We start from the raw sequence: 15,831 nt of genomic DNA on the forward strand, positions 1-15,831 counted from the left end.
TCCACACGGAGACCGAGGAGCTGCAGCGTCAATCCGCCTTCGTCCCTCCGTAGCACCGTCTCTGCCCCCCCGGTCCCCCGGTTCTCCGGTCCCTCGGCCCCCTGGCCTTACGGTCCTCCGGTCGTCCGGTCTACTGCTCGGTGGACCGTGTCGGAAGCTGAAGCCCCGGTCGTGCGGTGTCCCGCCGGCAGCATCCTTCCGCCGTCCTCCGCCCCCGGCAGGTGGGTGTCCCGTCGATGTCCCGTCGGTGCTCCGCCGGTTCCTTCCCATCGCACCGTAACGGCCATGACGTCACGGCCGCGGCCGCACCGATGTTTTTCGCCGCGCTGATTGGCTGCCCCGGGCCTGATTGAGGAGCGCGCACTTCCGGCCTGCGGCTCCTGTTCGGTTTCAATCGGAGTTGAGCGTGAAGCTTCCGACGGAAATCGATCTGACACCAGGGGGGCCGGTAGGTGCCGTCCGATAATTGATTACTGATTGGCTGACAAAAAAAGCTGGATGAATAAGCCGAAAAATCTGATTTCATACTCGAAGGACACTGTCGTTCTTATCAATTGATGAGAAACCCTCCCCTCCCTCCGCGGTGACGTCAGGAGAACCGTGTCGGAGCCGTTAGCATAGCTCGGTTCGCTACATGACTCAGCACATCGGCTAGCACGGATATGAAAGTGACGGGTTTAACTCAGGAGTCCATTGTCCGTTGAAGGAGAAAATAATTGCATTGATATCATCATATCTATCAGTGTATATCTATGATAGCGTTTTTGAAATGTAATTTACGGAGCATTAACTCAAGTCAATTCATGCTAGCTAACTAGGAGACAGCTGAAGCTAATAGCGAGCTGACGCAGCAGGAATGGCTGACATCAGTGAAGTAGAATCTGTCACCATGGCGACTGTCTCTCTCCCGCAGCTATGTCTGGGTCTCCGGCCTTGGCCGACTTGTCCCGCCTCTACCAGACGGAGTTTGTGCGCAGCGCCCGGGCTGTCGGCGTCCTGTGGGCCGTCTGCACGCTGTGCTTCGCCATCATCCAGGTGGTGGTCCTGGTGCAGCCGTCTTGGATCGGTACCGTGGAGGCCCGGCAGCAGGGTGGCGGGCCTGCCCCCCCCAGCGGCACCCTGGGACTCTTTGAGGTGAGGGGAAGCACAGCTAATGCTAATGCTAGTCAGTTCATTGTTAGGGGGGTTATTAAAGTGTTGCCTCGCTGTGATTTCCTGTGTGTGTCCTCAGGTGTGTCTGGAGTCGGACTGGCCGGTCCCGGACTGCCGCGGCGGTCTGTCCACGCTGTCCCCGCTGCCGTCCTTCCAGTCGGTGGCAGTACTGGTTGGCGTGTCGCTGTGGGCCGTGTGGACCAGCGTCCTGTGTCTGGGCCTCTTCAGGTTCTGCAGCGCCGCCACCGTCTACAAGATCTGCGCCTGGCTGCAGCTGACGGCAGGTGGGTGCCGCCATCCCAGACCCCCATGCTAGCTCGATGATTGGTCAGGCTGGCTTATCCGCTGGCTGTCTCTGCTGTCTTGACTTCCTTGACTCCCCGGTCTGCTCCTCAGGGTTCTGCCTGGCGCTGGCGTGCCTCCTGTTCCCCGACTCATGGGAGAGCCCCGAGATGAGGGCGCTGTGCGGCGACTCGGTGGGTGTGACGTCACTACGGTGCCATCACTGTTACATCACTGGGACACCATAGACTTTCCTCATTATCGTGAACTTAAAGCTGAAAGAGGGATTTAGGTCCCACAGATCACACCAATTTGATAATTGGTAGTGCAGTGATTGAATGGATCCCATATCGTTTATTGTCCCACAGGTGGGCAGCTTCTCGTCAGGTAACTGCTCGGTCCACTGGGCGTACATCCTGGCCATCCTCGGCGTGCTGGACGCTGCCATTTTGGCCACGTTGGCCTTTGTCCTTGCTAACAGACAGGACGCCCTGCTGCCGCCAGACAGCAAGGAAGGTGATTTGGGGTGGGCTCATGGCGGGGGGATTGAAGCAAGGAAGCAAGGGGCATGTAAACTAACCCTTTGTGTGTGTGTGTGTGTGTGTGTGTGTGTGTGTGTGTGTGTGTGTGTGTGTGTGTGTGTGTGTGTTCGTGTGTTTGTGCACTTGTCCCTGCAGTGACCACAGGGCTACTGATGTAGAGCTGCCAGGTGAGGCTGGCTCTTCTTCTGCTGTCTCTGTAAATGCAGAAACAGAGGTCTTACCATGGTTCCTGTTGTCCCCTAGGAGGCCCCGCCTTCCTCTTCATCATCATCTTAGCCCGGCAAGATGAACATGGAGGCCGACGAGCATGATGTCGACCCCCGATGAGTGTATTCACATGCTTAGGTTCAGTATTTTAGGGGGGTCTCAACAAGGGGTCGGGACCCTGGGGGGACATCGTCCGTCCAGGGACCCCAGAAGAAGAGGAGTAGTTTAATGGCCTCATATTTACATTCATGCCCTCTGTGTCCTCTGTGACCCAGTGACCTCTGTGAAGTCATGTTCGTGTTCCTCCTGCATGTCAATGATACTCCTGAGTCCTCGTAAACTCAATTGATGTTTTGACCAGAGGGAACCAAGAAGGGGTCGAAGAAGTGGTGAGGTTCTGTTATGAAAGAGGTAATGAAATAAAGATCTAGTTTGAAAACAGTTAAACATCTTAATTTTTTTCTGTCAATATTCAGGTTTGTATCAGATGGAGTATGAATCTCTGCGTCCATCCATCCATCCATCCATCCATCCATCCATCCATCCATCCATCCATCCATCCATCCGTCCGTCCATCCATCCATCATCCATCCATCCCCTCTTACCTGGTCGGGGTCTCAGGGCCGGCAGTCCAACCAGAGCGGCCCAGACCCCCCGTCTCCTAGCCCACACGGATCTTTTGGGGAATGCTGAGGAATTTACAGTCCAGCCCAGAGACATACGGCGTCTCTTCCTGGTGGGATGTGCCTGGAATATGTCACCAGGGAGGGGTCCAGGAGGCGTCCTGAGATGGAGCACCCTCGGCTGGCCACTCCAGATGCTGAAAAGCATGCGACTCTCCCCTGAAGGAGAGCCTGGACACCCTGAGGAGGACCCTTGTTTCAGGTGAAGGTCTGTGTTTTCCAAAAGTAAGAGATGGGTAAAGGAAGTCAGAAAGCCCTGAAAGTATTAAGGAAGGAGTGAACCACCCCACTGTTACCAATGCTGTGTGAAGGGAGCACAGGAAACATGGCGGTTGATTGTGATTTTATTCAGTGAGACAGATGGACGAAAAGCTGAAGAACATCAACACAACAGGAAGGCACCCACACAGCCATCGGCATAGTTACCACCATGGGGGGGGGGGTCAGACGCCTGGTCTATATCTGATTAAGAGTCAAAGAACTACATCTACCAGAGCGGGGTTGTAGTTCTCAGACCCTCACGAAGGATGGATTTGCTTCTTGGGTTCAAACAAACAACGAGTGTCAATGACATCGTGACACCGTCACGCGTCAGTCTGGTGCTCCAGGACTCTTGTGATTCAATGGGGTCAACCAGATCAAAAGGATGGCGGCGGCCATGTTTTTAGAGCGCATGAAGCCACAGGATGCCATTTTTGGTTCTTCACTTTCCACTGCCGGTTGAACCAGGCAGGACCTGGATTACAAATTCTCAGATTGTGTGTTAATGTGTGTGTGTGTGTGTGTGTGTGTGTGTGTGTGTGTGTGTGTGTGTGTGTGTGTGTGTGTGTGTGTGTGTGTGTGTGTGTTCGCCACGTGTCAGCTCCCCCATGCCCCCCGCCCACTGTCACCATTTCACATGGGAGCAACTAAAATTTCACAAAAAGCAGCAGGAAACGAACAAATACAAACACAAAACCTTCCTTTTCCCTTCTTCTCCTTGCCTGTCCTTCCCTTCCTTTCCTCCTCCTCCCGCCTTCCTTTCCTCCTCCCCCTACTCCCTCATGTACTCCACGATCTGGTCGATCAGTATCTGGGGGTCAAAGGTTAGGATGGCTCTTCTCCTTCGAGTCCCATGATGCAGTTCTTCAGCGTCGATGCGTTTCATCCTCTGCAGGCCGGCCGTTGTGCGGAGCTTCTGCTCTTCCTCCTCCTCCTCCTCCTCTTCCAGCCTCTTCACCCTCACCAGCGGGGGGTTGTTGCTCGGCGATGGCGGCGCCATGCTGTCGAGAGAGCGGCGGGCCCTCCTGTGGGCGGGGCCAGCAGGCTCGGCGGGGGCGCCCGTCAAGTCCCGCCTCGCTCTCTGACCAGAGGAGACCGCTGGAGCATCAGAGTCCATGCTGGACAGTATCCTAGCAACCAGACGCCTGTGGGGCACAAGAGGACATAGTTGTGACCTCATGAACTAGAGATGGTTAATACACAGGAAGCTATGTTTGAACTTCAGCTCAGAATCAGGAGATACAATATTAACACGCCGAAGATGAGGTTTGAGACCAACTGAGCTGAAACCCCAAGGAGCCGAGATGCTAACATCAAGCTAATTCTTAGCATTGGACCAGCGTTGGGAGTTTGGACTCTAGAAGGATTTCTGGATGTCTGGATTCTGAGGGTCGGAAGCAGGAACTTCTAGACCCCAGGTTCTGGCTCTGAGCGAGGTGTCCGAGGACCTGAGGTTCTCCTGGTTCCTGGAAGGACGTCGTCCCGCCTGCTGGAACCTGGATCTGTCCAGCAGAGTCTGCGCCAGCTGAGGCTCCATCCTGCCAAGCACAAGCCACACTTACCTGTCGATCAGTCGCAAGGATCCAGGCGATTGGCGGGTGTGTTGGGACAGCAAGGGTCTCACCTGTCGAGCAGGGCCTGAGCCAGCTGGGGCTCCAGGAGCCCCCACCAGGCGGCGGGGGGTCTCTGCATGCTCAGGCCCCGCCCCGTCTCATCATAGTCCGGCGGGGGTTGGAAGTCCTCCTCCGGGCCCTGGTCCTCCTCCTCCTCCTCCTCCTCTTCCATCGCCTCCATGTCTCCCGGGCCCACCAACCCGGCGCTCTGGGCCTGGTCCAGGAGGCGGAGCAGAGCTGACAGGTAAGCTGTGGACAGAGCGTCGCCTGTCGGTCACTGCCCTCTTCCTCCTTCTCGCTGCTTTTCTCAAACACCTTCACCTGCTTGTCGCTCCTCCTCCAGCTCCCGTCGCTGGTCTCTCTCCACCAACCGCTGCAGGGCCTGGTCTAAGCCCCGCCCCCTCCAGCCGTCCGACCGGTAGTACGGGCCGCCGGCCCCGCCCCCTCCCTGCGTGGCGGGATACGACGCCAGCCGGTCGTCGTAGGGCAGCAGGTCCCTGCGCTGACGCCTGGCCCCGCCCATCGAGACGTCTGGGCCACGCCCACCACCACGAGCTGCGGGAGCAGACTGACACACACGCAGGTCGACTACGTTTCCCATCAGCCCCAGGGCTGGATTGGGGAGTATTCTGATTATATATCACATATAACATGATTTATTCATCAACTGAAGGATGTAACAGGTTGAGGAAGAGATGCAGTGTGTGTGTGTATGTGTCCCATGCACTCACATACACACACACATCTCCAGGGTGTGTAGGGTGTGTAGCCAAATGCTGGCACTATGACACACCATGAAGGCAAAGAGCTAAAAACCAGAGAACACAAAGTAAGTCCTGAATGTTAAAGAGGAGCATCCAGAAGAAAACTTCAGGAGAGCAAGCTGGATTCAAGAGGTCACACATATCACAGGAACCTGGATATGTACCATCAGGTGAACATCTTTGATATCCAGAGAAGCCCTTGGAGGTGTCCTCCAAGGATGACTGGGGTATGTTGCCATGGTAACCAGCACTCCGGTGAACTACGATGTTGCTGAAGACCAGGTCAGGGAGCTGACAGACCAGGGTGTCCTTGGTAGGGCCTTTTGTGTGTGTTTATGTGTGTGTGTGTTTGTGAGTGTGTGTGATAGGATGTCTTGGTGGCAAACCATTTGTTTCCATGGCAGCACTAGCTGCCCTCTTCCTGTTCCCTCTCTGATTGTATTGTGTGTGTGTGAGATTGTTCTTGTGACTGAGAAGACAGTATTGATCAGATTTCCACCAGAAGAACACAGATGTGTCTACCCTTCTGAGGACCAGCTGAGGATCAATAGGAACTGATCAGCCTGTTTGTCTCACGGTCGGCTGAGATTTCAGTGTTGAAGATGATGAAGGTCATTTCTTGTGACGTCCATGTTTGTCCAGGACAAACCATGTGATGTATGGACCAGCAACCGAGGAGCCCCTCGAGGATGTAATGCCTGATGACCTCAGACCCAGGTCAGGAGGTTTTCCCAGGCCAGCAGGACACCAGAACATTGATCATTCGTTGGACCTCAATCCACAGCTTTCACAAATGCTGGGACTTGAGAACCCCTGCGTTTATGTCCAAGGCTCACAGTGACCCCACAGTGATGTGGCTTCCTGTGTCAGCCCTGATTGGACCAGCAGTCCACGTGAAGGAGAGCCGGGCAAGGGAAGACAAATGTCCTCAGGTGAAGACTCGGAGTCTCCGGCTCAGAAACCACAGAGAGCTTACAAAGATGGAGGAAGTTTGTTTTTCACTCCAGTGCTTAGAATTGGAAGACAAAGGTCACATCCTGAAGGAGACTCGTATCCACCTCTCCTAGATAGAACCTCCAAACATGTCGGCGTGGCGAGGTGGCGGTCATTGGCTAACGCTGGCATCTGTTTCTTTTAGAAAGTAATTGGATCCGGCACGTCAGCAGCCGCAGCTGGTGATGTCATAGGCCCGACGACCAATGAGGCGGCGTCTCTCAGCGCCAACATGAACAAGTGAATGTGAGTCAGTGGGTGGGAAACACACGGAAATGAAAGTCTGCAGAATCAACATGAATCATCCCCAGAGAGGGAACACACACATGCACACACCGCAGGAGACCTTGTATAACCCATGTCATCTACCTACCCGTTGCCATGGGTTACTGCCTCTATCACTATGACGACCAGGGGCTGAGAGGAAATTTTCCCCATGACTGAGTACATGCGTGCATGCATGAACAAATGCATGTGCGCGCACACTCACACATACACACACACACTCATTTTGATGGATGATAATCAGCAGCCTGAATATCCAGCAGCTTTGAAGTCTGTGTGTGAATGTGTGTGTGAACAGCCTTTATCAATGGATCAATCTTGTCAAATTGGTCTCCTGAGTCATAACACATCGTATCAGGTTACCATAACAACACAAGAACACACCAAGCTCATCAGTGTTGTTAAGGTGTTTCGTGTAAGCGTGTATGCGTGTGTGTGTGTGTGTGTGTGTGTGTGTGTGTGTGTGTGTGTGTGTGTGTGTGTGTGTGTGTGTTTCCTACCTGAGCAGCATGAACCAGAGCGGCGGCGAGCAGCAGCAGGCCGAGAGACGCCATTCTGCTGACTGAACGCTCTGAGGAAGGAACATGGAGGGAGAGGCGGGGGAGGGGCGTAACGGGGGAGGGGCCTGGAGGCGGAGGGGCCGCCGGGGGACATCATTCATGAATCAATCACAGCCCCGACAGGTATCAAAGTTACTCGTCATTGTTTTTCCTCATTCGTCCCTTCATGTTCTGTCCTGTTCTCTCCTTGTCTGGTTCATCCTGTCATCTCAGCCCCGCATCCTGGGTTGTCTGGGCTCGGTCTCATCCATTCACTGGTTTCCTCCATGCATTTGTTAAATGAACAATTCATGTGTATGTTCACACCAGTCTGTTGTTTATTGACACTTTCACTGAATAAACACTGTGGGGGGGACGTCTCCATAGCAAGTCACACGCACAGACCATATGTGTCGCTGTCGACACTGTCAACACCGTTGCCATGGTTACAGATGCAGTAGAATATACTGTCACAGAGGAAGTTACATAACGGAGCTGCAGGAAGGTCACGAGAAGGACAGGACTGAGAAGGAAAGGATGGAGAAAAACATGGATGAACATTAAGGAGCCAAAAGAACAGACACACAGGAGAACAGGAGGCTGAATCTCACTGACACCACCAACAGGAAGGTGTGACCACATGGAGGACTGTTGCCTCCTGGAACCAGAGAAGAAGAAGCATGGACCTTCTCTCCCCAGGAGGGGAAGGCTGCTGCTAATTGGCTGAGGCCGATTGGAAAAACACGAAGCACAGCAATGTCTGCCGCGGGTTCCACTCTCCACTTGAGGGCGGAGGCGTCATGTGACCTTGATGCTGTTTGACCTACAGGAAGTCGGATGTTCTTTGCGCTTTTGTTCGCAAGCCTCAGGCTGTTCAATTTAAAAGCTTGATGCAGCGTGTCGCTAACGCAAACTAGCCAAAGCAGCACTCTACTCGTGTTCTTTTGAGTGTCCCCGTCAGTCATGCTTGGTAGATTGTTAGCAAATCCAGAGGTTCAAGCACATGTATTTTTTGGAACCAGAGTTTGCAACAACAGCTCTCAATGGCTAAGACATGCTAGGCTAGCATGTTAAGTCTGATGGAGTTTTTGTAATGTTTGTAAAGCGGCGTTAGATAGTTGGACAGTTTTAATCCACAGACAGGAAGCTACAGAAACAGACATGCCTTGCTATTAAATGCTAACTCAGGGGCTAAGTCTGAGGTTGTTTACACATAGTTACTAGGCAACCAACAATAGGGGGAGCCCAGATCCCCAACCCCCCTGCTATGACATCTCTTCCGTGGTCATATCCACCGCAGCGAGACAAGAAGTGATCCAGGAAGCTTCCGGTCTGGTTCGTGTTCCACTGCTGCTAACATGCTAATAGCATGTGAATCTGGGCCAATAGAAAAAGAAGGACGTTGATATGACCAGTAACTTGAGAGGACATCTGAAAACATCAAACAGAAAGAGAGGGACATTTGTTTTCCAGCCTCAGAGAAGGAAAGTTATGAAAACAGAAGTCCGGCCGTCCTGCCATCGACACGAGGAATCAACACATGGAGCAGAGGACGAAGCCCCTGCAGGAACTGAAGGAACCGAGTGGACCTGCTGGCCCACAGAGGCCGGAGGGGGCGTGGCATGTCCAGGGGGCGGGGCCAGTAGGAAACAGTTGTATCATCTGGTATTTATACACAAACACAAACGTGAACATTTCAGCAACAGTTGTTGTGTTTCACTGTAATTTACACACTGCTTGTTTAAAGTGAACATCTAGGTGATGGCAGCCCGTCCCCGCCCCGCCCCCCGCTGTCAGTCCTGTTGCATCTGAAGAATCTGGTGACCCACAAGCTCACAGCGCCACCTGGTGAGAAACAAAACACACACACACACACACACACACACACACACAGGATATTTATACTCTGCTCAGGGAAGACCCAGCAGAACAAGGGGTCCTGCTAGCTGCTATTAGCATCTACCATTTCTGTTGGCTCCTTTTTGCTTCTGCCACTTCTGTCAGCCTCCATCACTTCTCCTGGCTTGTGTCATATCTGCTAGATTCTGCCATCTTTGTAAGTGTCTATCATTTCTGTTAGCTCCTGTATGCCTCTGTCATTGCTGTTACCGTCTGTCACTACTTTTAGCTTCTGCCAATGCTAGTAGTTTTTGTTATTTTTGTTAGCTTTTGTCAGCACCTGCTGTTTCATTTCAGCTAGCTTGTGTCATGTTTGCTAGCTTGTGCCATTTTTGCTAGCATCTTTCATTTCCACTGGCAACTAGTGGCTTCTCCTGCTGCTGCTGCTGCAGCTGAACAACGCTAGATCTTTACGTCCACAGATGTCCTGCTGTACGTGGAGGATGATTGCAGCTTCCTGTCCGACTCACCACTTCCTCTGTGCTCACATCTGATTGGAGAAGGAGGTGGGCGCCCCCTGCTGGCCGTAGCCCTGACCGTAGTCTACGGCCTGCAACACAAACATCACTGGGCTCATTAGAACACACACACACACACTCACACACACAACAGGTAGGAAGGGGCGTGGTCCTACCTGGCTGTAGTCCTGCTGGCTGTACTCGGGCTGGTAGCCACCCTGGCTGGCGGCGTAGGGGTCGGGCTGGTACGCCCCCTGCTGGGCGTCGGGGCCGGCAGGGGGCTTCTCTTGCGGGGCGGGGGCCCTCATGAAGGGCGCCATGATGCCCGTCTCCTTGAAGACGAACCAGAGGTTCCCGGCCCACAGGACCAGGTTGATGAACCCGAACGCCTGCAACGGGAAGTCAAACTTTTAAAGAAAAAGCATGACGTACTCGGAGCTCGGCGGGCGTAGCCACGTGACCTTCGACCTCTGCAGGGGGGGGGGGGGGGGCTCACCACTGAGGTATTGAGTCCAGACACCACGGGCTCCTGGACCTCGGAGCACTGGTTCTCCTTGAACCGGCAGGCGTCCACCAGGGTCACCACCTCACTGGGATCCGTGGCCTTCTTCACGTCCGATAGACCTTTGGCCCACGCCGCTGAGCTGACCAGCCAGAAGAACGCCAGGACCCCCGTCACAGCGAGGTCCTGCACAAGCAGGTTAGATGGACTGCTTCAGCATCCTGAGTGTCTGTGTGTGTGTGTGTGTGTGCGTGCGTGCGTGCGTGCGTGCGTGCGTGCGTGCGTGTGTGTGTGGTAATGTGACAGCTGATATGACAGGTTTGGCCACTGGGTGGTGCTTTGGGTGATCTCAGGTGTCTCAGGGTTCCTCTTATTTTGAGATTTTCAGGGGTTTCCCGTGTTGTGATGGGTGATGTGGACTCACGAGGAGCGGGCCCTTGTTGTTGTCCTTGTACTTGTCGTAGAAGAAGATGTAGATGGCGAGCGCGGCGGCGGCATACAGGAAGGCCAGGACGCCCACGGTGACGAAGAACTCGGCGGAGGAGGAGTAGTCGCCCAACAGGAAGTGGCGGCGTTCACCCTGACCCTGACAGGTGGGGGCGTTGAAGGACATCTGGTGGAGCCTGAGGGAACACGGGGGTCAGGTGACTCGCACCGGCCAATGGCTGACCAGCTGCTGCCATCCTCCCCTCAGACAGCCAACCTTTTTTCCCTATCATCCCATCCCATTAACCTATCAATATATCAGTCTATCAACCTATCAGTCTATCAACCTATCAAGCTATCATCCCATTAACCGATCAAACTATCAGTCCATTAACCTATCAATATATCAGTCTATCAACCTATCAGCCCATTAACCTATCAATATATCAAGCTATCAGTACATTTCATTTCATTAACAGTAGCAGGGCAAGGACTTTTCTTGAGCATTTTCAGGTCAATCTTGTGTGTGTCTCTGGTTCAGTGTGTGTGTCCACCCACCTGAATGGGTAGTAGAACTCCACCTGGATGTCCTCCACAGGTCCGGTGTGGTTCTGACACCTCACCTGCAGGCTGAACATGCCGGAGTAGCTGCTGCAGGTGGAGAAGGCCAGGATGGAGAAGAACTGGAGAACACGGAGATACAGACGTCAGTTTGGCCAATCGGAACGCAGAACTGAGGTCAGGAACATCAGTAGAACTTCAGGACCTTGTCAATGCATTCTGCTAACAGTGCTAAATGGGCTCAAACAATGTGTGTGTGTGCACGTGTGTGTGGACACTTACCCACTCTAGAACCTTGATGAAGCCCAGAGGAACCTTCAGGACCCTGAACTGACCCTGAGCCACAAGCTGCGCACAAACACACACACACACACACACACACACACACACACACAGGCTAAGAGTTAGATGCTGTCTAGTCCAGGTTCCTCCCACGTTCCTCTGGTCTGACACATGTGTGTTTCAGACCAGTGAATTGCTTCCTGCTTGTCCTCTATTATCAGCAGATCCTGCTGACAGGAGGTCTCCATGGCAGAAGAAGATCCAGGATTCATTTTGGTTCTACAACCAACTGACTTGACAGACAATATTCACAAAATGTGTGTCATATTTGGAGGCCATGGGATGATGATCTATTCATGTCATAGATTTAATATATACTCTATTTATCAATGGCCTTTAAGGAAGTAGGGCACGATGAACTCAACCTCCAGAACCCCCAGAACCAGAATCTGAGAAAATATTTTAATACATTAGTTAAAATATTTCTATATATATATTACATAGAAATCTATATAATATTTCGATATATATTCTCCCTCTCTCTCTCTCTCCCTCTCTCTCTCTCTCTCTCTCTCTCTCTCTCTCTCTCTCTCTCTCTCTCTCTCTCTCTCTCTCTCTCTCTATATATATATATACATAGATATAGATCTATGTATATATACTGTGTATCATACATATATTCTGCACAGTGTATACCACACACACACACACACTACACCGGAAACGTCACGCCATCTCAGAGCTGCAGTCGCTGGTTTATTTTGTCTTCTATCGACAGATATGGATCGATTGATTGAGTGATGGTTGGCCAATATATGATCGATGTATTTTCAATCAAAGACGTCAGAGATTCCACGCGACCGTTTCGCCGCAGAGGAACGGCCCTCCGGTCCTCCGGTCCCCCGCGATCCTCCGGTCCCCCCGGTCCTCCGGTCCTCCGGTCGGAGGCTGCTCCGTGATGCGGGCCCTGACGCCTCGAGCCGGTAAACGGCCCCGCAGACTCATAACATCGGGACCCGGGCGCCGGAGCTCCGGAGCACTAACACGCACACGCACGAGCACGCAAAGAAATGGGAGCTAAGAGATGTTTACCTGATTGACGACCTCCATCCTGCAGACTGTCCGGAGGAGATGGAGGAGGAGGAAGAGACGGAGGAAGAAGAAGAAGAGATGGAGGAGATGGATGGATGGAGGAGGAGGAGCAGGCAGGAGGCTGCAGTGGCAGGCAGAGGCCACTAGAGGGCGCCGTCTCACCGACGGTTCTCTGTCCACTTGATTGACGTCCGGACCCGCCCACCGGAAGTGCTCGGCCCCGCCTCCTTGTAGTTTGAGTTTGTTCCACAGAACAGTTAGTCAACATAATAAGTGAAAACACACCTTTTCATCAGTTCCAGTCTTTGATCATTTCAGTGAGAGTCATTTATCAAACAGTCCAATCCGGTGGCTCTCAGTGACTTCTGCCTCATACTTAGGATTCATTATTCACACAACAAACAACATGTCAAGCCTTCTTTTCCTTTGGGCTTTTCCCTTCAGGGGTCTCCTCAGTGAATCCACCTGCTCCACCTAAGCCTATTCTCTGGATATTCCTCTCAGTCTTCTCTTTGGTCCAATTCTAGAATCCGTCTACCAACATATTCACTCTCCCTCCTCCGTCCATGACCCAACCATCTCGGCCCAACCTTCTCTCCAAAACATCCACCGTGTGCCGTCCTTCCGATGGACTCATTCCCGATCCTATCCGTTTTGGTCGCTCCCAAAGAGAAGCTCAGCATCTTGATCTCTGCGACCTCCAGCTCTGCCTCCTGTCTTCTCCTCAGCCATACAGCATGGCTGCTCTCACCGCCGTCTCCTCCACCTTTCCTTTCCTTCTGGCAGATGTTCTTCTATCTCTTCGTACCCCTGACACTTTCTTCCACCCTTTCTGACCTGCTTGAACCCGTCTCTTCACCTCTTCTCCTCTCTCTCCGCTGCTCTGGACTGTTGACACCAAGCACCTAAAATCCTGCACCTTCTTCATCTCCACTCCTTTATCCTTACACTTGGGCTCCTGTCACTTTGTCTTTCTCCATCTGTCGTCCTCTTTCTGGCCACGAAGCCCTCCTGCTGCTCACAAACGCTGGCTTCTGCTCTCAGTCCAGTGTCCGCTTCTCTTTCCCATAAGGCGTTTGTTTGGATCATCAACCTCATTCCTCTACCGCTGCTGCAACTCTGCACGTCTCCTTCGTCTTTATCGACGCAACTGGCAACACGTTAAGTCACATTTGTTTTCATCTCCAGGGAGGAAGCCTTGTCAGTGCCGGAGCTTCAGGGGCGGGTTCAGCGGCGCTCACCATCCTGCAGGACACTGCTCCATGGACTTTCGGAGAGGTGGAGATGAGGGCCTCCACCCTGCAGCGGCACCTCAGGGTTAGGAGCAACAGGTTGGATCTAGCATGAGGGTCAGTAATGTGGAGAAGGCCGGGTGGCTGCGGATTGTAGACCCCCGTCTTCTCTAAAATGAATTCATCACAAGTCTGGAGCACATGAGACCCACAGTAACAGGACGGCTTCTCATGACAATAACGACAAGAAGAATGAAGTGCAGGAAGTGTTTGCTCCTGAAGAGCTTCTGGGCAAGAAGAAGGAGTTTTGAGGTTTCAGGTCTTTATTGGAACTTCAGAGACCAGAGGATATGAACACGTACGCACACACACACGGGCACACACTCACACACACACACACACGCACACACACGCACGGGCACACGGGCACACACACGTACAGGATGAGGACGAGACGAGGATAAGGAAGAAGAGGAAGAGACGGGCGACACGAGGAAGAGGCGGCGAGGATGACTGGTGTCCTTCAGCCTGGAACTACAGACAGTTTGTAGAAAAATAAAAACAGAGTCGGGGAACCTCTCCGTCTGCACGGAGGCCCAGGTTCTGCTCCTCAGAGCATCCGTAGAAAACATCAGCCGGAGCACTTATTTCGGATTCCGTCCACGCGAAGACACAAACCACCGGCCTTTTCTCCAGGAGACTCCAGGGTCTGTGCCGAACCCCAGGAGGAAGCCTCCAGACGTCCTGCTTCTGATTGGATCGGAACCCTGTTGGGGTCCCGGGGCGAGGAGGTCCAGTCGGGTGCCCAGTTCCTGACAGCTGTTTACTTGTTGGACCGCAACCTCCCGGCTTCGGTCGCTCGCGTGTCCTCCTCCTCCTCCTTCACGTCATCTGTTCGTCAAAATCTGAAGACGCCCGTCTGTGGACGCTTAGTTTCCATGGCAACACGTCATGTTTGGCTTCTTCCCGTCCTGACAGTTGATGTGGACCCTCCTCCGCCTCAAACCCGTCCCGATCCCTCCTCCCCGGAACCACGCGCTCTCATCTCGACCTTTGACCTCCGCCGAAGCCCGTCCGTCAAAGTCGTCCCGCCTCTCGCCGCGGTCAGAAGGACGTGACGCAGGTCATCTCGTCCGCCAGCTCGTCCTCGTCGCGGCCGGTCCTGACGGGCTCCTCGTCGCTGTACAGGGCGGCGCCGTCGGCGTTCCCCAGGAAGCCGTGGCTGCCGGAGCCCAGCAGGTCGCTGGCGGCCGACTCCATCTCGTCGACCGTCATGTGGCAGGCGTCGGCGATCTCCCGCTTGGCGAACGCAACGAACTTGGGATCGCGGGCGTAGAGGCCCAGCCCCTCGGAGATGAGGACCTGCGGAGAACACGGGTCAGACCGGCCGCTCGCCGAGGCCGGCGGCGGATCGCAGCACTCACCGCCTCCACCAGGCTGTCGGCCGAGCCGCGCTTCTCGCTGAACTGGGCGCCGAGCTGGGAGGGAACCCTGAGGGTGGTGTACGCCCGGTAAGGGGGCGGGGCTGCAACGCACCGACGCAAACACACGCCGTCAGGAACCTTTCTGATCACCTCCAGCTTTGCCCGGAGAGGTTCTCACCTGGCGTGCAGGCGGAGCTTCCGTACCAGGCCGGTCTGGGCGCCACCCCTGTCACACTGACCCCTGCTGGACACACACACACACACACACACACACACACACACACACATGCATGCTGTCAGACTGGCGTTTGACGTTTCCTGACCCCCGAGTGCCGGTGAGGACCTCACCTCGTCCGGCTTCCGCCTTCTTGGCCTCCGGGCCTATTCCCCCTCCGCCTTGGCCCCGCCCCCACGGCGGGCTGCCCTCCTCCTCCACCAGGATGAGCGGAGCGTACAGGAGGCGGCCGCGGCGAGGACACGGGTTGGCCCAGGACGCCGAGGACGACGCCGGGGAGCGGACGGACGAGCGGCGAGAGTCGTAACTGCCGTAAGTCTGGACCAGGGGGACAGGGGCTCTTCATCTCTTCATGTGTGTGTGTGTGTGTGTGTGTGTGTTGTTCAGAGTGTGTGCGTG

General features: G+C 54.0%; 4 protein-coding genes across 10 annotated transcripts in view; 1 reads left to right on the forward strand and 3 right to left on the reverse strand.

Moving 5' to 3' along the window:
- The first annotated feature begins 3 nt into the window (after positions 1-3).
- On the forward strand, positions 4-2,624 carry lhfpl4b (LHFPL tetraspan subfamily member 4b). Of its 2 annotated transcripts, none has more exons than XM_086142077.1 (7): positions 4-221; positions 914-1,134; positions 1,232-1,436; positions 1,549-1,628; positions 1,803-1,950; positions 2,112-2,143; positions 2,220-2,624. In XM_086142077.1, the coding sequence occupies exons 2-6, from the start codon at positions 916-918 to the stop codon at positions 2,132-2,134; spliced, it is 675 nt and encodes a 224-aa protein (XP_085998203.1). In that variant the 5' UTR covers positions 4-221; positions 914-915; the 3' UTR covers positions 2,135-2,143; positions 2,220-2,624. The 2 variants fall into 2 exon arrangements, with proteins under 2 accessions (XP_085998203.1, XP_085998204.1); XM_086142078.1 differs by lacking the exon at positions 4-221 and adding an exon at positions 319-448.
- A 568-nt stretch (positions 2,625-3,192) lies between these two features.
- Positions 3,193-7,339, reverse strand: pcsk1nl (proprotein convertase subtilisin/kexin type 1 inhibitor, like). 2 transcript variants are annotated; one of them, XM_086142074.1, is made up of 5 exons: positions 7,283-7,339; positions 5,062-5,308; positions 4,752-4,989; positions 4,576-4,665; positions 3,193-4,272 (listed from the first exon to the last, which is right to left on the reverse strand). In XM_086142074.1, the coding sequence occupies exons 1-5, from the start codon at positions 7,334-7,336 to the stop codon at positions 3,900-3,902; spliced, it is 1,002 nt and encodes a 333-aa protein (XP_085998200.1). In that variant the 5' UTR covers positions 7,337-7,339; the 3' UTR covers positions 3,193-3,899. The 2 variants fall into 2 exon arrangements, with proteins under 2 accessions (XP_085998200.1, XP_085998201.1); XM_086142075.1 differs by lacking the exon at positions 4,576-4,665.
- A 301-nt stretch (positions 7,340-7,640) lies between these two features.
- On the reverse strand, positions 7,641-12,650 carry LOC147214608 (synaptophysin-like). Its single transcript, XM_086142076.1, has 8 exons — positions 12,542-12,650; positions 11,450-11,515; positions 11,165-11,289; positions 10,605-10,803; positions 10,175-10,366; positions 9,855-10,067; positions 9,691-9,770; positions 7,641-9,166 (listed from the first exon to the last, which is right to left on the reverse strand). The coding sequence occupies exons 1-7, from the start codon at positions 12,557-12,559 to the stop codon at positions 9,705-9,707; spliced, it is 879 nt and encodes a 292-aa protein (XP_085998202.1). The 5' UTR covers positions 12,560-12,650; the 3' UTR covers positions 7,641-9,166; positions 9,691-9,704.
- A 1,428-nt stretch (positions 12,651-14,078) lies between these two features.
- cacna1fb (calcium channel, voltage-dependent, L type, alpha 1F subunit) overlaps positions 14,079-15,831 on the reverse strand; it is a 24,685-nt gene continuing 22,932 nt past the window's right edge. For 3 of the 5 annotated variants that reach the window (XM_086142080.1, XM_086142082.1, XM_086142079.1), the window contains 4 exons: positions 15,546-15,750; positions 15,376-15,441; positions 15,198-15,298; positions 14,079-15,135 (listed from right to left, as the gene is read on the reverse strand). In XM_086142080.1, coding sequence (XP_085998206.1) covers positions 14,878-15,135; positions 15,198-15,298; positions 15,376-15,441; positions 15,546-15,750 — 630 coding nt within the window. In that variant the 3' untranslated portion in view covers positions 14,079-14,877. The remainder of the gene's footprint in view (positions 15,136-15,197; positions 15,299-15,375; positions 15,442-15,545; positions 15,751-15,831) is intronic. The other 2 variants (XM_086142084.1, XM_086142083.1) reach the window with 1 other exon arrangement.

Source organism: Fistularia commersonii, chromosome 34, assembly GCF_037954325.1.
Source record: "Fistularia commersonii isolate RoL2024-O1a breed Wild chromosome 34, RoL_Fcom_v1.0, whole genome shotgun sequence".
Classification (NCBI taxonomy): domain Eukaryota; kingdom Metazoa; phylum Chordata; class Actinopteri; order Syngnathiformes; family Fistulariidae; genus Fistularia; species Fistularia commersonii.

Excerpts from the sequence above, each read along its gene's own strand:
- lhfpl4b (XM_086142077.1), top strand. The coding sequence starts at position 916 with ATGTCTGGGTCTCCGGCCTTGGCCGACTTGTCCCGCCTCTACCAGACG. Across the intron at positions 1,135-1,231 it reads GCACCCTGGGACTCTTTGAG|GTGTGTCTGGAGTCGGACTG; the intron begins GTGAGGGGAAGC and ends GTGTGTCCTCAG. Across the intron at positions 1,951-2,111 it reads GCCGCCAGACAGCAAGGAAG|TGACCACAGGGCTACTGATG; the intron begins GTGATTTGGGGT and ends TTGTCCCTGCAG.
- pcsk1nl (XM_086142074.1), bottom strand. The coding sequence starts at position 7,336 with ATGGCGTCTCTCGGCCTGCTGCTGCTCGCCGCCGCTCTGGTTCATGCT. Across the intron at positions 4,666-4,751 it reads GCTCAGGCCCTGCTCGACAG|GATGGAGCCTCAGCTGGCGC; the intron begins GTGAGACCCTTG and ends TGTGCTTGGCAG. Across the intron at positions 4,273-4,575 it reads AGGAACCAGGAGAACCTCAG|GCGTCTGGTTGCTAGGATAC; the intron begins GTCCTCGGACAC and ends TGTGCCCCACAG.
- LOC147214608 (XM_086142076.1), bottom strand. Across the intron at positions 11,290-11,449 it reads TCATCAAGGTTCTAGAGTGG|TTCTTCTCCATCCTGGCCTT; the intron begins GTAAGTGTCCAC and ends CGTGTTCTCCAG. Across the intron at positions 10,068-10,174 it reads CTGGACTCAATACCTCAGTG|GCGTTCGGGTTCATCAACCT; the intron begins GTGAGCCCCCCC and ends TTCCCGTTGCAG.